At 41.5% G+C, this 17,572-nt stretch overlaps 1 protein-coding gene across 3 annotated transcripts in view; it reads left to right on the forward strand.

Annotated features, from left to right (window-relative positions):
• Positions 1–8,667, forward strand: part of MED12 (mediator complex subunit 12) — a 118,279-nt gene extending 109,612 nt beyond the window's left edge. For all 3 annotated transcript variants that reach the window (XM_068247605.1, XM_068247603.1, XM_068247604.1), the window contains exons 43-44: positions 6,953–7,034; positions 7,250–8,667. In XM_068247605.1, coding sequence (XP_068103706.1) covers positions 6,953–7,034; positions 7,250–7,293 — 126 coding nt within the window. In that variant the 3' untranslated portion in view covers positions 7,294–8,667. The remainder of the gene's footprint in view (positions 1–6,952; positions 7,035–7,249) is intronic.
• Positions 8,668–17,572: the final 8,905 nt, after the last annotated feature.

Below are 17,572 nucleotides of genomic sequence, written 5' to 3' on the forward strand. Positions count from 1 at the left end.
CTCTCTGCGAATGTCTCTCTGAAGCATCCAACAGTAGTTTGCCATCATTGTTGGACTCCATTTTCCCTGGTATCTCATTTCCATCTCTTTAAAGGAGTTCGGTGGAGTGCTGCAATAAACAAAAACTGACACTTACCTGAGGCTTCTATCAGTCCGCTGTAGCTGTAATGTCCTGCACCGTCCTCCGATCACCCGTTCCCCGCCACCGGCACCAGTCAGTTATAGTGCACACTTCCGCTCGCGTCTCTGGGAGCTTACTGCGCAGTACGAGGTTTTCTTGTACTGCGCCTCCGCAGTAAGCTTCCAGAGATGCGGGCCGCACAGCCGCAGACGCGTTACTCCCGTAATTACACTGGGACCGGCGGCGGGGAATGAGTGATCGGAGGAGGACGGCGCGGGACATTAAAGCTACAGGGGGCTGATAGAAGTCCCAGGTAAGTATCAGTTTTTGTTTATTGCAGCACTTCACAGAACCCCTTTAATGTTTTGGTGGAATCGTATACCTTGTTCCTCATTCACAGCTCCCAAATTTTCAGGAAAGTACATACTTCCCAACTTATTGAGATAAGAAAGAGGGACACTTAAGCAATGCCCCTGCCACACCCCTAACCACTCCCCCAGCACACCCTTAGTCACGCATACCATAAACCTTTCATAAGAAAAATGTTTTGTTGTTGTTGTTTTTATTCAAACCATACTGGTCCTCTCTATTCTGATTCAATGTCCTTTATATTAACATTTGAAAATAAGATAAATTTAAAGGATGGGAGAGTCAATTAAATTCTTATTAGGTTAGAGTCAATTAAACACATATTTCAGTAGATAAAATACATATATTTACATAGATCTGTACATGAGTACTGAACAAGGGGCAAATGAAGAAGAAAGACAGATGGGGGGCTGGGTTCCCAAAGAGGGACTGTCCCTCCAAAAGGGGGACAGTTGGGAGCTATGAAAGTAGTCAAGGTGGGACTGGAGGAAATTCACTTTCAAACTCATCAGGCAATCTAAAGCTTGAAATGTTTTATTTTTGTAGTGAGGATCTGTGTTATTACCTAAAAAATTCTGTACGACTTCTTTAAATGCAATCCACCTTTCTTTTTGAGGATCCAAAAATGTGATAAATTTGAAGACCGTTTTGCATTTTGTGGCAAATCTTGACATCTACGAGTTTTTTTTTCAAGATTTTGTTTTCAGCATACCAAAATACATGGAAATTTGTTGAAAAGAATCAAACAGCATTTTAGTCGCAGACCTGTGTAATTGTAGAGAAAACTTTGAGTTGTGTAAAGATGGCCATACACAATACAAGATTATTCAATCAAGGTTGTGTGGTGACCCTAGGGATTAGTTCACAGTAATCAGTTGCATTGCAGAATGTCAGTTTTGCATGTCAGCTCACTGCCCATACAATTCTAAAGGGCTGTTCCCAGTGTTGTGTTGTAATGGATCGTACTATTCTCTAACTCCCTGCGGTTTTGTATTCGTGTATGTCCAGTCTCCATTACAGTTCACACTCCTATAACGCATGCATTATGCAACTGACCACTGTGAATCTAGCCTTAAAAGGTGGCCACATATAATAAAAAGAATTATATTTCTTTTCAATTCGATAAGTCCAATACATTTTTCTGATTGATTGTACCATTTAAAAATGTGAACAATGTATCACACATGTGTAAAGTTTTTTTTCCCAATTATGAAAATCATTATTGAAAATTAAAATTTGCTTGCGTATATAAAGCAAGACATTTACAATCTATCTTACACCATTCAGTCTTCTGAAAAAATGGTACACTCCTGATCAAGTATAACTAAAAAACAAACAGGATTTCTTTCTCACGAAGAAAGCTTTCAATTTTTCTGTACTGCCAATTGTTTACATCAAATTGCTATATAATGGGATCCTTTTCTTGTATCGTGTGTGGCCACCTTAAGTGATGCTTTAAAACTTAACTGTACCCAACATTTATTTTTGTCGGTTAAATGCACCCAAGAAAAAGAACCCCTATCAGGTATTGCTGACTAAACCCATATCGGGAAGATTGTCATTTATTTCCTATCCCTCTCTCAGATTTATTTATTTATTTATTGTATTTATAAAGCGCCAACATATTACGCAGCGCTGGACAATAAATAGGGATACATACAATATTTAGGGGTGACATACAGCAAAATGACAATACCTTAATACAAGAAAGACCAGATTTCAAAAAAAGCAGGAGAATCTCCACATCAGCAGCACAGAGATATACAGAGACTGTAGATCTAGGCACCCCAAAAGCACATATCAATTAAAATCTGTTCAAAAAGGAGAGATATAATGGCTTACTTCTACTGTGGACTTCGAAAGCAGCAAAAACTGCCACTAAAACTCAATTGAGATTCAAGTTTATTGTTCAAAATAGGGCCAGACAACTCGTTTCACAAACGTTTCCCACTTCATCAGATCAATAATAATCACAAAAAGTGCCTTTGTGGAAGAGAGCGAGACTTGAGTGCCTATGTGGCAGGAGCTTGACCTGATGATGTGGGAAATGCCAGTGAAATGTGTTGAATGACCCTGCTTTGTGCAATAAACTCTTGAATTTCAGTTGAGTTTTATTGGCAGATTTTGTTAGTTTTGAAGTCCACAGGAGGGGTAAGCTAACTATACCGCTACTTTTTTTTTTTTTTTGCTCATGCTTTTTGGATGCCTCCATCTACCTATTGTTACTTATTGTACCTTTTGTTTAGAGGTTGTATTGTTAGTGTAGTTCTTTTTACCAGGAACTACCTACTTAATTTGAAGATCCTCACAAGTCCGAACAGTGGTGGAAATTCCTCCATAAACATTATTGGTGGTTGCAGTTCATTTGCAACCTGAAATTCATGAGCAACTCTTTTTACGTTATTTATTCTGGTGTTTTAATACAGTGCACTCTTGGTTTCTGGTATTTTTAATACATTGCACTCTTGGTTCCTGGTATTTTGTCTCTGTTGTGTCTTCTCGGTCCAGCGATTGCTTTGGCCTATCCCCTCCAGATTTATTGCTATTAGTTTTTTTTGTGAAAGACAAGAAGTTAGATGAATCTGCCTTTTTAATGATCTTACAGTGGATCTAACTAGGTATTACGATTTTGAGTGCTCCAAGTTTTGACTTAAAGGGAAGGTTAGGGACACTAAAAAAAAATAAAATCGAAATCCACTTACCTGGGGCTTCCTCCAGCCCGTGGCAGGCAGGAGGTGCCCTCGGCGCCGCTCCCCAGGCTCCCGGTGGCTGACCCGACCTGGCCAGGTCAGGCTTCATCTCAGCTCCATTATGCGTGTCACGCCGGCGCACTGACGTCATCGGACGTCCTCCGGGCTGTACTGCGCAGGCTCAGTAGTTCTGAGCCTGCGCAGTACAGCCCGGAGGACGTCCGATGACGTCAGCACTCCGGCGTGACACGCATAATGGAGCGCAGAAGAAGCCGGCCTGGCCATATCGGGTCGGCCACCGGAGACCACTGGGAGCCTGCGGAGCGGCGCCGAGGGCACCTCCTGCCTGCCATGGGCTGGAGGAAGCCCCAGGTAAGTGGATTTCGATTTTTTTTTTCTTGTGTCCCTGAACCTTCCCTTTAAACAAACGCTGTACACCTGCAGGCTGCGGCAGGGGCTAACTCACCCTTGTTGCCACCCCTGGCCTATGATTTCCACGTCCCTCCCACGCTTACTCCTTCTGGCTTTGAAGGTGGAAGCACCCTAGTAATGGGCAACACGATGGCGTAGTGGTTAGCGCTCTTGCCTTGCATCGCTGGGTCCCGGTTCGAATCCCAGCCAGGTCAACATCTGCAAGGGGTTTGTATGTTCTCCCCGTGTCTGTGCGTGTTTCCTAGGGGTACTCTGGTTTCCTCCCACAACCCAAAAACATACAGATAAGTTAATTGGCTTCCCCCTGAAATTGGCCCTAGACTAAAATATACATGCACTACACAATACATACATAGACATAAGACTGTTAGGGACTAGATTGGGAGCTCCTTTAAGGGACAGTTAGTGACAAGACATATATATATATATATATATATATATATACTCTGTACAGCGCTGCGGAAGATGTCGGTGCTATATAAGTACTAAATAATAATAATGGAAAGTGTTGAACGCAAAGGCCAGGGGAGGCAAAAAGGGTACATTAAATCTCTCCACTCCCGCGGTCCGCATGTGTACAATGTAGCTACTTGGATTGAGCACACATTGAAGCTCATCCCTAGTTCTACCCCTTTTTAAACAAATATGTTTTTGCTAGAGTATGGCTCTAAAAATTCTGCATTAATACAAGCAGATGATGGAACAGGAAGGTAAAATGAGTTAATGTGACAATCGCACCTTTGTTTCAGTGACATTGAAATGTGACGGCTCTTCCATTCTACATCGTTATGCCATTGTATTTGGTATGCAAGTGAATTGGCAAGATATGCAGAAAAAGCCAATACTAGGAAAGTAGGGAGTAATTGTGGTCCTTTCACACATCTGTGTTTAAAAATCCATTTATTTTAGGTGTTTTTTTTTTTTTTATTCACTCTAACAAGCTTAAAATGCAGAAAGAAATATGCAGAAATCCCATTAAAACACATTAAAAGGCTTGCACTGTCAGCGGAGATGAATGAGCATCTTCATGCAAGATTCTGACCCGCTTTCCACATGAGCAGTGATGTGAGCCCTGTCCTGACCCAGCCTCCCTGGTCTCCCGAATTCTGCTACACCTGTGTGCCTTGGTTTTGCCATCTCAATACCCATACTTGGATTCTCCATTCATATTCAGCTAACCCTTTACACTCCTATTTTTCTGCTATTTTCATAGTAATGTGTCTTCCCAGGATTGAACTTCATTCCATTATGATCTTTTCTCAAATAGATCATCAGGGACATCTATATTGAGGGCAAACCCTTCCCTCAGTGTGATTCCAGGGCCATAACCCTGACAGTGTGCTGTCAGTTATTTCCCGCAATACAAGGAAGTTCACAATTTCAAACTGCCAAGCAAGCAGCATCTCCCTTTAGGCATAAAACTCTTCAGGCAGGGGTCACACTTACCGGCTTTCGTACGTGTTTTCTGCACAGAAAAACTGACTTCAACTGAGAACTCATGTTAATCAATGAGCTAGGTCACACTTTAATGCAGATTTCGCATGCAGAAAAAAAACTGACATCTTGCGCAATTTGTCAGTTTTCTCTATTAATTACATTAGCCGTTGTAAGGTAGAGGTCACACTTGTCTTTCAGTTTTCTGAAAAGTGTAGAAACTGAAAGACAAGTGTGACCCCTGCCTCAGTAAATGAACATTCCACAGAGATCACCTGCCAGGACTAAAGATGTCGGCACCTGTGATAAATTTCTAAACGTAAAGCTGGCCATACATCTAGCGATATTGTGGCCCAATCAACCATCCAATTCTATAGTTTTATCAAATTGGATAAAAATCCGTGCCACAAGAAGCATGCCCGATCAACGATTTGACCGATTTTTGAGCCCTGTCTCCCGGACAGGCTTGTGGCACAGAGTTTTATCTGATTCTATAATAATTATTGAATTCGATGGTCGATCGGCTGACAAGTCACCTGATGTATGCTTACCTTTAGTGAAAAGCTTTCTATGTCTTTAAATGACACACTATTGTCGAAATTTATCGTATATACTCAACTATAAGTCGAGAAATGTAGGTCTGATTTACTAAATTTAAGTGGGGAAGGCGACTTATACTCAAGTCAGACCTAAATTTCTGACTTGTAGCCGAATATCAAGTGCCCCTTTGCTCTATTCACGCTGTCGTAATTATGCTCCCCCTGTTGGCTGCAAATCAAGTTCCTTCCCCTTCTCTATTCATCCTCTGTAATGCCGCTCCTCCTCCCAAGCTCAAGTGCTGCTCTCCACTGACCTGCTCTAGGAGCCTATAATGTTCCAAATCCTGACGGCTGCAAAGGTAGGAGACGCACATTCTATTCATGATCAAGCCCGGTCTGGCATCCCATAATGCTCCAACCCCTGCCGGCTGCGGGGTAGGAGCTGATCACTCCTCATCATTATCCTTAATGCCGCTTTCCACTGAAGCCCAGTCCGACAGCAAATAATAAGGTGTAACAGATCATTCTTGTTTTTTTCTTCAGAATGTTATCCCTTTATATTTCTGTTAAACCACAGAAGAGCTTTGTTTATCACCAAAAACAATTAAAAAATGAATTATGTACTTTTTACATACAGTGACCACTCTTGGCATTCTTGTTGTGGGGAGGTCTTGATTTTGTCCACAAGTAATGTCATTTGTGTGAAAACAACTGTAAAAAGTTCCTGCCATCTCCATCCCTGGTAATGAGCAACTCTAGGCATCAGCTAAATATTTCAATGTGACATTGTGAATAGGAGGGATACAAAGTCAAAATAGTCTGTTGAGGTATTCCTAAAATGTTTAAGGAAAATACGTTGTTTTTCTCCTCATGACTTATGTACAGGATTTCAGTTGTTTGAGTCTCTTGCTTACAGCAAATGTCATCTTGTCACATGAATTCACACCCAGTTACTTTGGTACTTGAATACAACAGCATATCATATTCACACGTATGCCCATATTGTATTCTCGCAAAGTCTGTTTCTCCAAAAAGGACATTGTATGGGCTAAGTGCTGTCGAAACAATCTTATCACAATTAGTCGGAAGGTCATTGTCCTTGGAAATGTGCCCGAGATAGAGCTTATTGTTGAACATTGTGTTTAAAGATCATAATGCGTTCTTTGTTCTAATGCGAGTTTGTGGTCCTGTATTTTGTCTATATACTCCATTAACCACACATAGACACTGAATGATGTAGTTAGTTATGATTCCATACCTACAGAGCAGGAAATATGATTTATGAAAAAGGGATTTGTTTTTCATAACAAAGTCAGTTTATGTGAGAGGAAAGTGAAATTTGTGCTTGAAGCCATTCTCTTTTTCAGTTTCAGAGACAAGGCCTTCAGCAGACTCAGCAGCAGCAACAGACAGCAGCACTTGTACGACAGCTACAGCAGCAATTATCCAGTGAGTATTGCCATGGCTAAAAACCCACCGTGTGTCTCTGTGGTTAGCAGGCTTGGCATTCCCATGTTCTATGACAATCCATAAATAATTCTCTCTGTATATTGCGCTGCCCTGAATTGTTTCTTTGCTTGCATGCAGCACTTGTTAATAACCATTCTCCCTCCCCTGCGCATGAACCTGCCAGCACATACTGAATCATCATCTTTCTTTTTCAGACACTCAGCCACAGCAAGCTTCCAATATGTTTGGACGTTTCTGATTTACAAATGGACTCTGTGGGTGAAAGCCACTGTTTTTGCTCCCTACTGAGACTGAAGACAGCAGCGAGGAGCTTTTCCTGTTAATCAGATGAAACTGAAGAGTATTATTGTGGCTCCTGTGAACAGAAGGAAAACACAAATTCTGCAATGTAAAAAGAATAGGTCGGTCTGGCTCAGTTAAGGGACTGTGATCCATCGAAGAAAAAGGCCATAACGCCAAGAGCTCCCTACAATACTGGGCGCAAGGGCTTTCCTTTCTTGTGGACCTTATAGCTTTTAAATAATTAAAAAAAAAAAAGGTTTTTAGTATTTTGATAACCAAATGATGAAATTGTCCTTTTCTAACATATTTATATGGCAACCTGATCTCAGGCACTTATGTGGACTCAGCTACAGACTTTTTTCATTGCCTTTTCCCCACTGTAAAGAAATGAATCATTAAATAAAGAAAAGAAATCTTCCAGTTGGTGTTCAGAGCCCTGGTACAGTTTTCTGCTGATGAAAGTTGCAATTTGGGTCTTTGAAAATCTAGATGCAGTGAGGATAATTTGCTACTCAGTGCTCTTCCCTATTTAATGCATTCATGTCACTGAAACCTTTCATGGATGTGTTCATAAAACAATCGTAATGCATTCTTATGTTTCACATAGTACTGAAAGCTTCAGGAACTCTCATCCTTTCTGTTTTTGCTTCTTTTTAAATATATTTCTGCTGCGCAGAAATGAGTCTTGAGAATATCCATTTGCTTAATTTCATTGTTTGGTTCAGCCGAGTTTAGAAACCTGAGGACAATTCAAGGATCTGCAGTCTGGAAAAGGTTACGCACCAGTAGACCCAAATAATATGCTTATGGAAATCTTAACACTGTAAGATACTGAAGTTCTGTGAAATTCTATTGGGTAACCATAACTTATGAAGCCAACTGTATATAGTGTGTAAAGTGTGTAAAAGTTGATAATCGGTAAAAATCAAGCAAGGATGAGGTGCAGGCAGGTGGACTTGAGAACCTGTGTGTTATATCAAGAGCCAACTTGAGCATGTCCAAAGTTAGCTCTCCTCACTAATGTCCGATATGTTCGCATATCCATATTAGAAATCAACATATGTATTATGTCTGGTAAAGAAAGTGGTCATTTTATTCATAAGCAGAAACGCTCATTTCTTTGGGTTGTTTGTGAAAGTCCATCAATAAATTGTATTGTCCATGTATTTAACAGATTTTTCTAATCTGGGAAAAAAAAAGAATGTTGAATTCCATGTCGGAGATTGGAATGTAAAGAAAACAGACATGGGAAATGGAAAAAAAACAAAACAAGACTTTTTGACACAAATTTGAACATTTTCTACCTTTTTAAATAAATTTCTTTTAAACATTTTCTGTTTCTTGTGTTTCACTCTAATATTGTGACTTCAGTCCACATTGCTGTAGGAGGACATGCTCCCATTTCAGGTATGCAACTTATTTAACCTCTTCCTGCAAAATGGAAGTTTCTAAATGTCCTGTTTGTGCACCTTTAGTAACCATAGGATATTTATACAAGTCCTGCTATTCCGCTGGAGCGCATGTGCACACATGAACATTTCAGCCCATGGCATGAAGTAGTGAAAGTGGAGATCCAGCCAACATTTTTATTTATGAACGGAGTAGGGTATAAGCTGATTTTTTTTTTATTAGGTTTTTGTTGCTTTCTAGGTCCTTCCTAAATGACAGCTGTGGAGAGAACAGGAAATGAGGGAAATAACCTTTACTGCAAAGAGTTAGACATAAAAGCATGTTTTAATGGGGAACAATCAAGGCATACATTCAAGCACTTAGCACTGTCTGTATCCCCTCTGGCAATATTTTCTTCTTTGCCTGTGTTAGCCTCAGGTGTTAGAGAACAGAAGATGAAATCTTTTCAATGGGACCCTAGAAAGCAAGAAGAATAGAAAGCAATGGAAATATCCTCAGTGTCCTCAGTCTTGTAAAAGTAATACCTTTTAAAGCGGTATCGTCACCATAAAAATCAAATTTCAACAGCAACTGGCCTGAGTGTGTTAAGTGATAAAGATGCCAATCCTGCATTCAAAACTTTCAAAACTTTTTCTGCTGTTATGATTTGGAGTTATCACATACTTAAGGAACACTGGCCCTTTAGTAGTCCTGCTAAAGAATTGAATGCTGGGGGTTCTTTTTATCTATAATCTATCCCTCCTCTTCCCTTTATTTCCCTGCCAGCTTCTTATCTGAAACCTAATCCCCTACTCGCCAGTACAATGTTTACCTAAGCGCTTTCAGTCAGCGCCGCTCCTCCTCCGCATCGGCGCTACCCGCCCGCGTCACTTCACTCCTATCAGCAGGGGAGGGAAGGGACACGGGCGGATAGCGCCGATGCTGAGGAGGCGGGGGAGCGGCGCTGACAGACAACTCTTAGGTAAACATTGTGCTGGCGACACGCTGCGTGTCGCCAGCACTGCGGGGGTATAGCGGCGCGCAGGGGGGACATGGAGGCACACCATGGGGCAACAGAGGCTGGTGTTAGTGTGCACAACCAGCCTCTGGGCCCCACTAACATAATGAAATCCCACCTCGGGTTCTCTTTAAGAATAAGTACTTTTAGATCTTGCATGCTGTGTCCTGGTTCACAGAAGTGTTGGCCAACCGGTGTGTCCATTTTACCCTCATTAATTTTAAAGCGGTGATGGTTCATTCTTGTGCGCAGTTTTTGTCCTATTTCTCCTATACAGATTCCTCTTGAGGGGCATTTCATGTAGCGTATCATGTATACAACATTGGATGACTCACAGGAAAATTGGTCTGGTATTTGATGATATTCTATGAGTTTGGTACCGTATATACTCGCATACAAGCCAAATTTTTGACCCCCAAAAAGGGGGCCAAAGGTTGGGGGTTCGGCTTCTATGCGAGTCGTGGGTGGTGGTCCGCGCCCCCCTATACACTTACGGTATACGCATGATGAAGAGGAGAACCCGGATTAGGAAGCAGCCGCTGCCTAAAGCAGGTAATTGCAGCGGCGGCCGCGAGGGGAGGAGGAGGAGGGGCGCTATACTCACTATACTGGGCACTTTACAAGCTATACTGGGCACTATACTGGCTATACTGAGCACTATACTGGCTATACTGGGCACTTTACTGGCTATACTGGGCACTTTACTGGCTATACTGGGCACTATACTAGCTATACTGGGCACTTTACTAGCTATACTGATGCATTACCTACCCATACTGGGCACTATACTAGCTATACTGGGACACACTGGGGGGGGGGGGGGGATCACGCGCCTGCACCAATCCAGCATTTCCTACCCCTGGCTTATATGGTGGTCAATCATTTTCCCCTGGTTTTTCAGGTAAAAGTTGGGGGGTTGGCATATATGCGAATATATATGGTATTTGTATTTGGCTTGTGCGCAAGATATAAGGGCAGGTCTCACACCTTGTGTTATTGCAGGGTAATGTGTCTGGAGTTTCTGGTGTAGATAATGCACTTTTGATAATCATTTGTCTCAAATTGGGAGGTTGTCTGAAAGCAAGCAGTGGTAAATCGGGAAAAACTTCCTTCAGGCATTTGTCTTTGTGAAGTATCGGTGTCAGGGCTTTTGATATCTTCTTCAGCATCTTTAATCTTTGATTGTAGGTAACCACCATTGGGACTGTTGTTTTCAGTCTTTGGAGTGTACTTCAATAGTTCCTCTCTAGATTTTAAAGTGTCTCTGTGTATTTGATCGTCAACGATTTGTGGATGATATCCCTGATCTATGAATATATTACGTAGCGACATAAGTGGTCTGTCTCTGTCGTCTGAATTAGAACATATTCGGTTATACCTCAGAGCCTGGCTGTAAACAATAGAATTTTTGGTGTGTTCCGGGTGGAAACTATTCCACTTCAGGTAAATATGCCGGTCAGTTGGTTTACGGTAGATGGATGTTTGTAAAAATCTATCTTGTATATAAATTGTATTGTCCAGGAAACTGACATGGGAGGATGAAAAGTTGAGTTAACTTGATGTTCTTGTGGTGCTCTGGGAAGTTTTTGTGCAAATTGATTAATTCTTCCTGTGATGCTGTCCAGATTAATAGGATATCCTCTATAAATATGAAGTAATGCCATGGTTTAATTTCACAAGTTGAAAGGATGTTTTCCTCCAATCTGCCCATAAACAAATTAGTATACTGGGGCGACATTCTACTTCCCATAGCACTGCCCATTGTCTGTAGATATATATCATTCCCAAATGAAAAATAGTTATGAGTTAGTATATACCTGATAAACTGATACGTTGTAGTGTGGTCTCTGTTGGTAGATCATTTAACTGAAGGAAATGTTGGCAAGCTGCAATACCGTCCTCGTGTGGAATGTTGGTATAAAGGGATTCACCATCCATAGTAGCCAGGATAGCACCCTCTGGGATCGGGCCCATTTTCTTGCCTTTTTATAGGAAACCTGAAGTGAGCAATACAGAGCCAGCTTTGTTACCTTATGAATAACGTCAGTTGCCTGGCTCACTTGTGTCATGTTATGCTTTTGGCAACAAACGTGGAGTCAGACCACAGTCGGAGCATCTGATCTGTATGCTCATTCTGGGCCAGTGACATAACGTATTAGGGGCTGTGCATCAGCACAGACATCAGACGACTGACATTGTTTACTAGAGAATAATAATGGCAGTCTCTATATTCCTCTCACTTCAAGTTCCCTTTAAAGGGAGCCTGCGGTGAGAGTGAAAGGCTGCCATATTGATTTCCTTTAAAGGACATCCGAGGTGAAAATAAACTGATGAGAAAAACAATTGTATCTATCCTCCTCCAGTTAGTATTTATCCTTTAGCAGCCAATTTATTTAGAGGCTTGTAAGTGCACCAGGCCAATTTATTTTAGTACATTTTTTTATTTACAGTATTTGTTAATTTCCCTGCTTGTAATTAGTACTGCTGTAATGTGTATTAATGGCCACTTGTCACTAGGGGGCAGTGTGAGATAAGAGGACTTCTGTTTTCAGTCTCTGTTTTCTTCTAGTAAAAAGAGATCAAAACATTCTAAGAATTTATAGCAAGAGTTCTACCAACTGAAATCAAAAGCTGTGCGCTTATTTCAAATTAGATAACTCTATTGAGGTTGCTAATCAGTTAATGAAGGGGATAGATTCATAAGTAACTTGAGCACATATAGCATTCCAGCCCTTAAAAACTGAACCTAGCAGGCTATGTGTTACAATGGCCACTAGTGTTGATTTTACCAAGTAGCTACATACTCCTCTCAGGTTCACTTTAAGATAAGACAAAACCACCATTGTGCAATATCAGAGGCACTGGGAGTGAAAGTATCCAGATAAGCAATGCATATATTTGTGGAATTGCCATACAGCCAGTAGTTATGGGGCTTACTACTAACCTTTACAAACAGTTTAAAAAGGCCCACCCAGCAACGTTCCCTCAATGCTTTCCTGTCCCTTTAAAGGAACGTATGTAGAAACATCGCTCTGGTGGTCTCCTATCGTAGAGCTACAGAGGGTTGGAATTACAGCCTATTCTGACCCAGCAGGGGAAACTCAGAGGGCCGCTGGTTAGGAGCAATGCTGAGGAGCTGGGTTGCTGGAGCTGCAACACTGACGGTCCTCCTGGTGCTATTACCAGACTCGTAAATGAGAGCCTGGTATGGAGTGCAAACGTGGCCAGAGGCGTCGCTAATATGCCGGGTTTCACGTGGTAATGTCACCTGACCTGGTGTACTACTTCCTGTGGGTGGACCAGGAAATGTAATAGCGTACACAAGGATGCCAAATGGGAAGCCTGCATATAAGTTGCAGGTGCTCCCATTCTTATGCTGGCTGTTGAAATGGAGACACCTCATTCCCTTTCACAGGACAGGGTCCAGGCCTTTAAACCTCCAGCTGACCTGGTAGGCATGCTGCAGATGTTTGTTATGTATTATTATGTATGTTTTTTTTTAAATAAAAAGTTTATTTTCCCTGTATCTTTCTCTTTTACTTATGATGGTTTGGTTTGAATTTGGAGTCCAAAGTGAAAAAAAAGGTGCAGCAAAAACGCATCTCAGATCTTGTGGCATTTGTGAAAAGACTTTATCATCCTCACATAACTTACCACTTTACTAAGCCTGTATTTCTGCAGGTGGCTAATGACGAAGGCTCCTCCTTTTAAAGAGGAAATCTCTTTATCTCAAGAGGAAACATTAAATACAATTTCAGGCATGAAGGAGATACACACACACACGGTTGCAAAAGTATTCGGCCCCCTTGAAGTTTTCCGCATTTTGTCACATTACTGCCACAAACATGCATCAATTTTATTGGAATTCCACATGTACATGTGAGAAGTGGTGCACATGTGAGAAGTGGATCGAAAATCATACATCATTCCAAACATTTTTTACAAATAAATAACTGCAAAGTGGGGTGTGCGTAATTATTCGGCCCCCTGAGTCAATACTTTGTAGAACCACCTTTTGCTGCAATTACAGCTGCCAGTCTTTTAGGGTATGTCTCTACCAACTTTGCACATCTAGAGACTGAAATCCTTGCCCATTCTTATTTGCAAAACAGCTCCAGCTCAGTCAGATTAGATGGACAGCGTTTGTGAACAGCAGTTTTCAGATCTTGCCACAGATTCTCGATTGGATTTAGATCTGGACTTTGACTGGGCCATTCTAACACATAGATATGTTTTGTTTTATACCATTCCATTGTTGCCCTGGCTTTATGTTTAGGGTCATTGTCCTGCTGGAAGGTGAACCTCCACCCCAGTCTCAAGTCTTTTGCAGTCTCCAAGAGGTTTTCTTCCAAGTTTGCCCTGTATTTGGTTCCATCCATCTTCCTATCAACTCTGACCAGCTTCCCTGTCCCTGCTGAAGAGATGCACCCCACGAGCATGATGCTGTCACCACCATATTTGACAGTGGGGCTGGTGTGTTTAGACTTATGTGCAGTGTTAGTTTTCTGCCAAACATTGCGTTTTGCATTTTGGCCAAAAAGTTCCATTTAGGTCTCATCTGACCAGAGCACCTTCTTCCACATGGTTGCTGTGTCCTCCACATGGCTTGTGGCAAACTGCAAACGGTACTTCTTATGCTTTCTGTTAACAATGCCTTTCTTCTTGCCACTCTTCCATAAAGGCCAACTTTGTACAGTGCATGACTAATAGTTGTCCTATGGACCTCCCACCTGAGCTGTAGATCTCTGCAGCTCGTCCAGAGTCACTATGAGCCTCTTGACTGCATTTCTGATCAGCGCTCTCCTTGTTCGGCCTGTGAGTTTAGGTGGATGGCCTTGTCTTGCTAAGTTTACAGTTGTGCCATACTCCTTCCATTTCTGAATGATCGCTTGAACAGTGCTCCGTGGGATGTTCAAGGCTTTGGAAGTGTTTTTGTAGCCTAAGCCTGCTTTAAATTTATCAATAACTTGATCCCTGACCTGTCTTGGACCTGTCTTGTGTGTTCTTTGGACTTCACGGTGTTGTTGCTCCCAATATTCTCTTAGACAACCTCTGAGGCCCTCACACAGCAGCTGTATTTGTACTGACATTAGATTACACACAGGCACACTCTATTTAGTCATTAGCACTCATCAGGCAATGTCTATAGGCAACTGACTGCACTGAGATCAAAGGGTGCCGAATAATTATGCACACACCACTTTGCAGTTATTTATTTGTAAAACATGTTTGGGATCATGTATGATTTTCGTTCCACTTCTCATGTGTACACCACTTTGTGTTGGTCTTTCATGTGGAATTCCAATAAAATTTATTTGATTCATTTTTGTGGCAGTAATATGACAAAATGTGGAAAACTTCAAGGGGGCCAAACACTTTTGCAACCCACTGTATATATGTGTATATGTATATATATATATATATATATATAGAGAGAGAGAGAGAGAGAGAGAGAGAGAGAGAGAGAGATAGATATAGATATATATATATATATATATATATATATATACAGTATGTATATGTATATATATGTATATATATATATATATATATATATATATGCTCTTCTCTTCCCCCCCACCCTTTCCTTTCTACCCCTTTGACTGATATAGCAGCCTGATCTGGTGAGGTTACTTACATATTTCTGACTTTTCTTTGGAAGAGGCGAGAGGCTCACTGGCTCAAGAGGAGGAAATTCATAGGATAGAAAGAAGAAAATGTAAACTTACGGTCAAACAAATTATATTAGATCCACTTGGTTTAAAATCCAGACATCTTCAGTTGAAGATTAAATGTATGAAGAACAAGCAGACCCATCTGTATCTGTTTTTCATAAAATCATAATTGTTTGGTCACTTATGAGGAAGGAGCCAGACAGAAAAGGGGGCACTTCTGCAAAAAGCAAACTTTGCGCCCATTCTTTAGAAGGAAGTATTCTTTTTCTGGGCTTGTTCAGACCTAAAATCGCTAACCACTAGTGATTTTCAGTAGCGTTTTCCGGGGGTGATTTTTCCGTGATTTAACGCATATAAATCACTGTACAAAATAAATTTAGATTCTTTAAAATAATTTTAAAGGTAGACAAGAGCCCAGTAAGAAATGCAGTCTCAAAATGCATATAAATTAAAATGTTTCATATTTAATTCCTCATGGTCAATGCCAGAAAATAAACTGAATTTTCAAACCTGATGACTGTTCAGGTAGGTGGGAGGGTCAGGTTCAGGTCCTCATCCCTCTCAAAATCTTAAGTTGGAAATGGAAAAAGCTGTCCTGTCATTTTGAAAAGGGGTTGGAGGGATGGGGGTTCACTCCATTCCTCAACTTTCTGGTTGATTATCAATCTGAGACTTCTGAACAGGTATCTGAGATTAAAAAAGAAAAAAAAAAAAGTTGAAGGGAAACTATTCAGTCAAACATCCCCCCCCCCCCACCACCACCACCACCACTGGAAAAGGATTGCTTCTTAGCAACTCTAGATTTGGCGGATGCCTATTACCATATCCCTATCCACCTTTGTTATCGGATATTTCTCTGAACTGCTGTTTGGATAAAACACCATTTTCTTCATCTTCAATTTACAGACCACCTGTTCTGGCTAGCAGCTGCTCTGAGGTGATGGTAGAGGTAGTGGCGGATTCAGAAAATTGTTTTTTTCCATAATTTTCTTCTGAGTGCTTCAAGCATAGGAGACCTGATCTCACTGGCACAGATCGTTACGTTTATTATTAGAAATCTGGAGTGTATGATAAATTTGGAGGAATCGGATCTGGTACAAGACCGGAGAGACGGACCATAAAGAAACATTGTACGAGAAGCCATGTCCATGAAAGGGAAGGGAAGCTATGTCCCCAATTGGAGAACTTCCCAGCTTGCTTACTTGCAGTGAAGTGGGCCCAGGCAAGGAAACCTACAATTGTCTAAACTAATTCAGTGGAAGGCCATGCCAGCATCGCTAGAGGGGATTTTCTGGATTTTAGATCAGACAGTCCCTCTAGTGATAAACAAATCTACAAAATGTACAGGAAGGAGTGGAATGGTTGGTGACAAATCAGATCATCATCACAGATGCAAGTTCTAGAGGTTGGGACGCTCATCTAGGTCCAGATCTCATTTAGGGTCTGTGGGCTCCAGTAGAGAGTTCCTTTTCATTGAACCTTTCAAATGGGGTGAAAAAAAGAGGTGTGACTTAAAAGTGAACCAGAGGTGAGAGGTATATGAAGGCTGCCATATTTTTGCCATTTAAGCAATACCAGTGCCCTGGCTGTCCTACTGATCCTCTGCCTCTAATACTAGCCATAGACCTTGAACAAGCATATGAAGATCAGATGTTTCTGACAATATTGTTGTTATGATCGCTTCTGCAGCAGGTACTGGTTTTGGTCCTATCTTGGCTGACCCTGAGGCTCACAGTTCCTTGACATGCCCAGAGGTATCTCTTGTGCCAGTGTGCCCAGATGTGCTTTGTGTGCCAGAATGCCCAAGTGTGTCTAAGGTGTTAGCGTGCTCAGATGCTTCCTTAGGAGAGACATGTTCTGATGTTGCCAGTCTGCCTGCATGCCCAGAGATGGTTCTGGTCCTTGAAAGCCCTGATCTTGATATTTGTCCTTGTAACCCTGTCTCGGGAATAGCCCTAGGTTCCATAGGGGTTCTTGATAGTTCTCCATGTGAGCCTAAAGGGCGTTCTGACCTTTTGGGATCTCTGTGGAACTTCAAAGTGTTCTGGGAGATCTCTGAGGAAACTTGTCCTGGTACCTTGGATTGGTTCAACAGTGGGTTTTGTGTTGGTAAGGACAGTTCCGGTGGGCATTGCAAAGGCTTTGGCATTTTT

The sequence above is a fragment of the Hyperolius riggenbachi genome, chromosome 8 (assembly GCF_040937935.1).
Source record: "Hyperolius riggenbachi isolate aHypRig1 chromosome 8, aHypRig1.pri, whole genome shotgun sequence".
Classification (NCBI taxonomy): Eukaryota; Metazoa; Chordata; class Amphibia; order Anura; family Hyperoliidae; genus Hyperolius; species Hyperolius riggenbachi.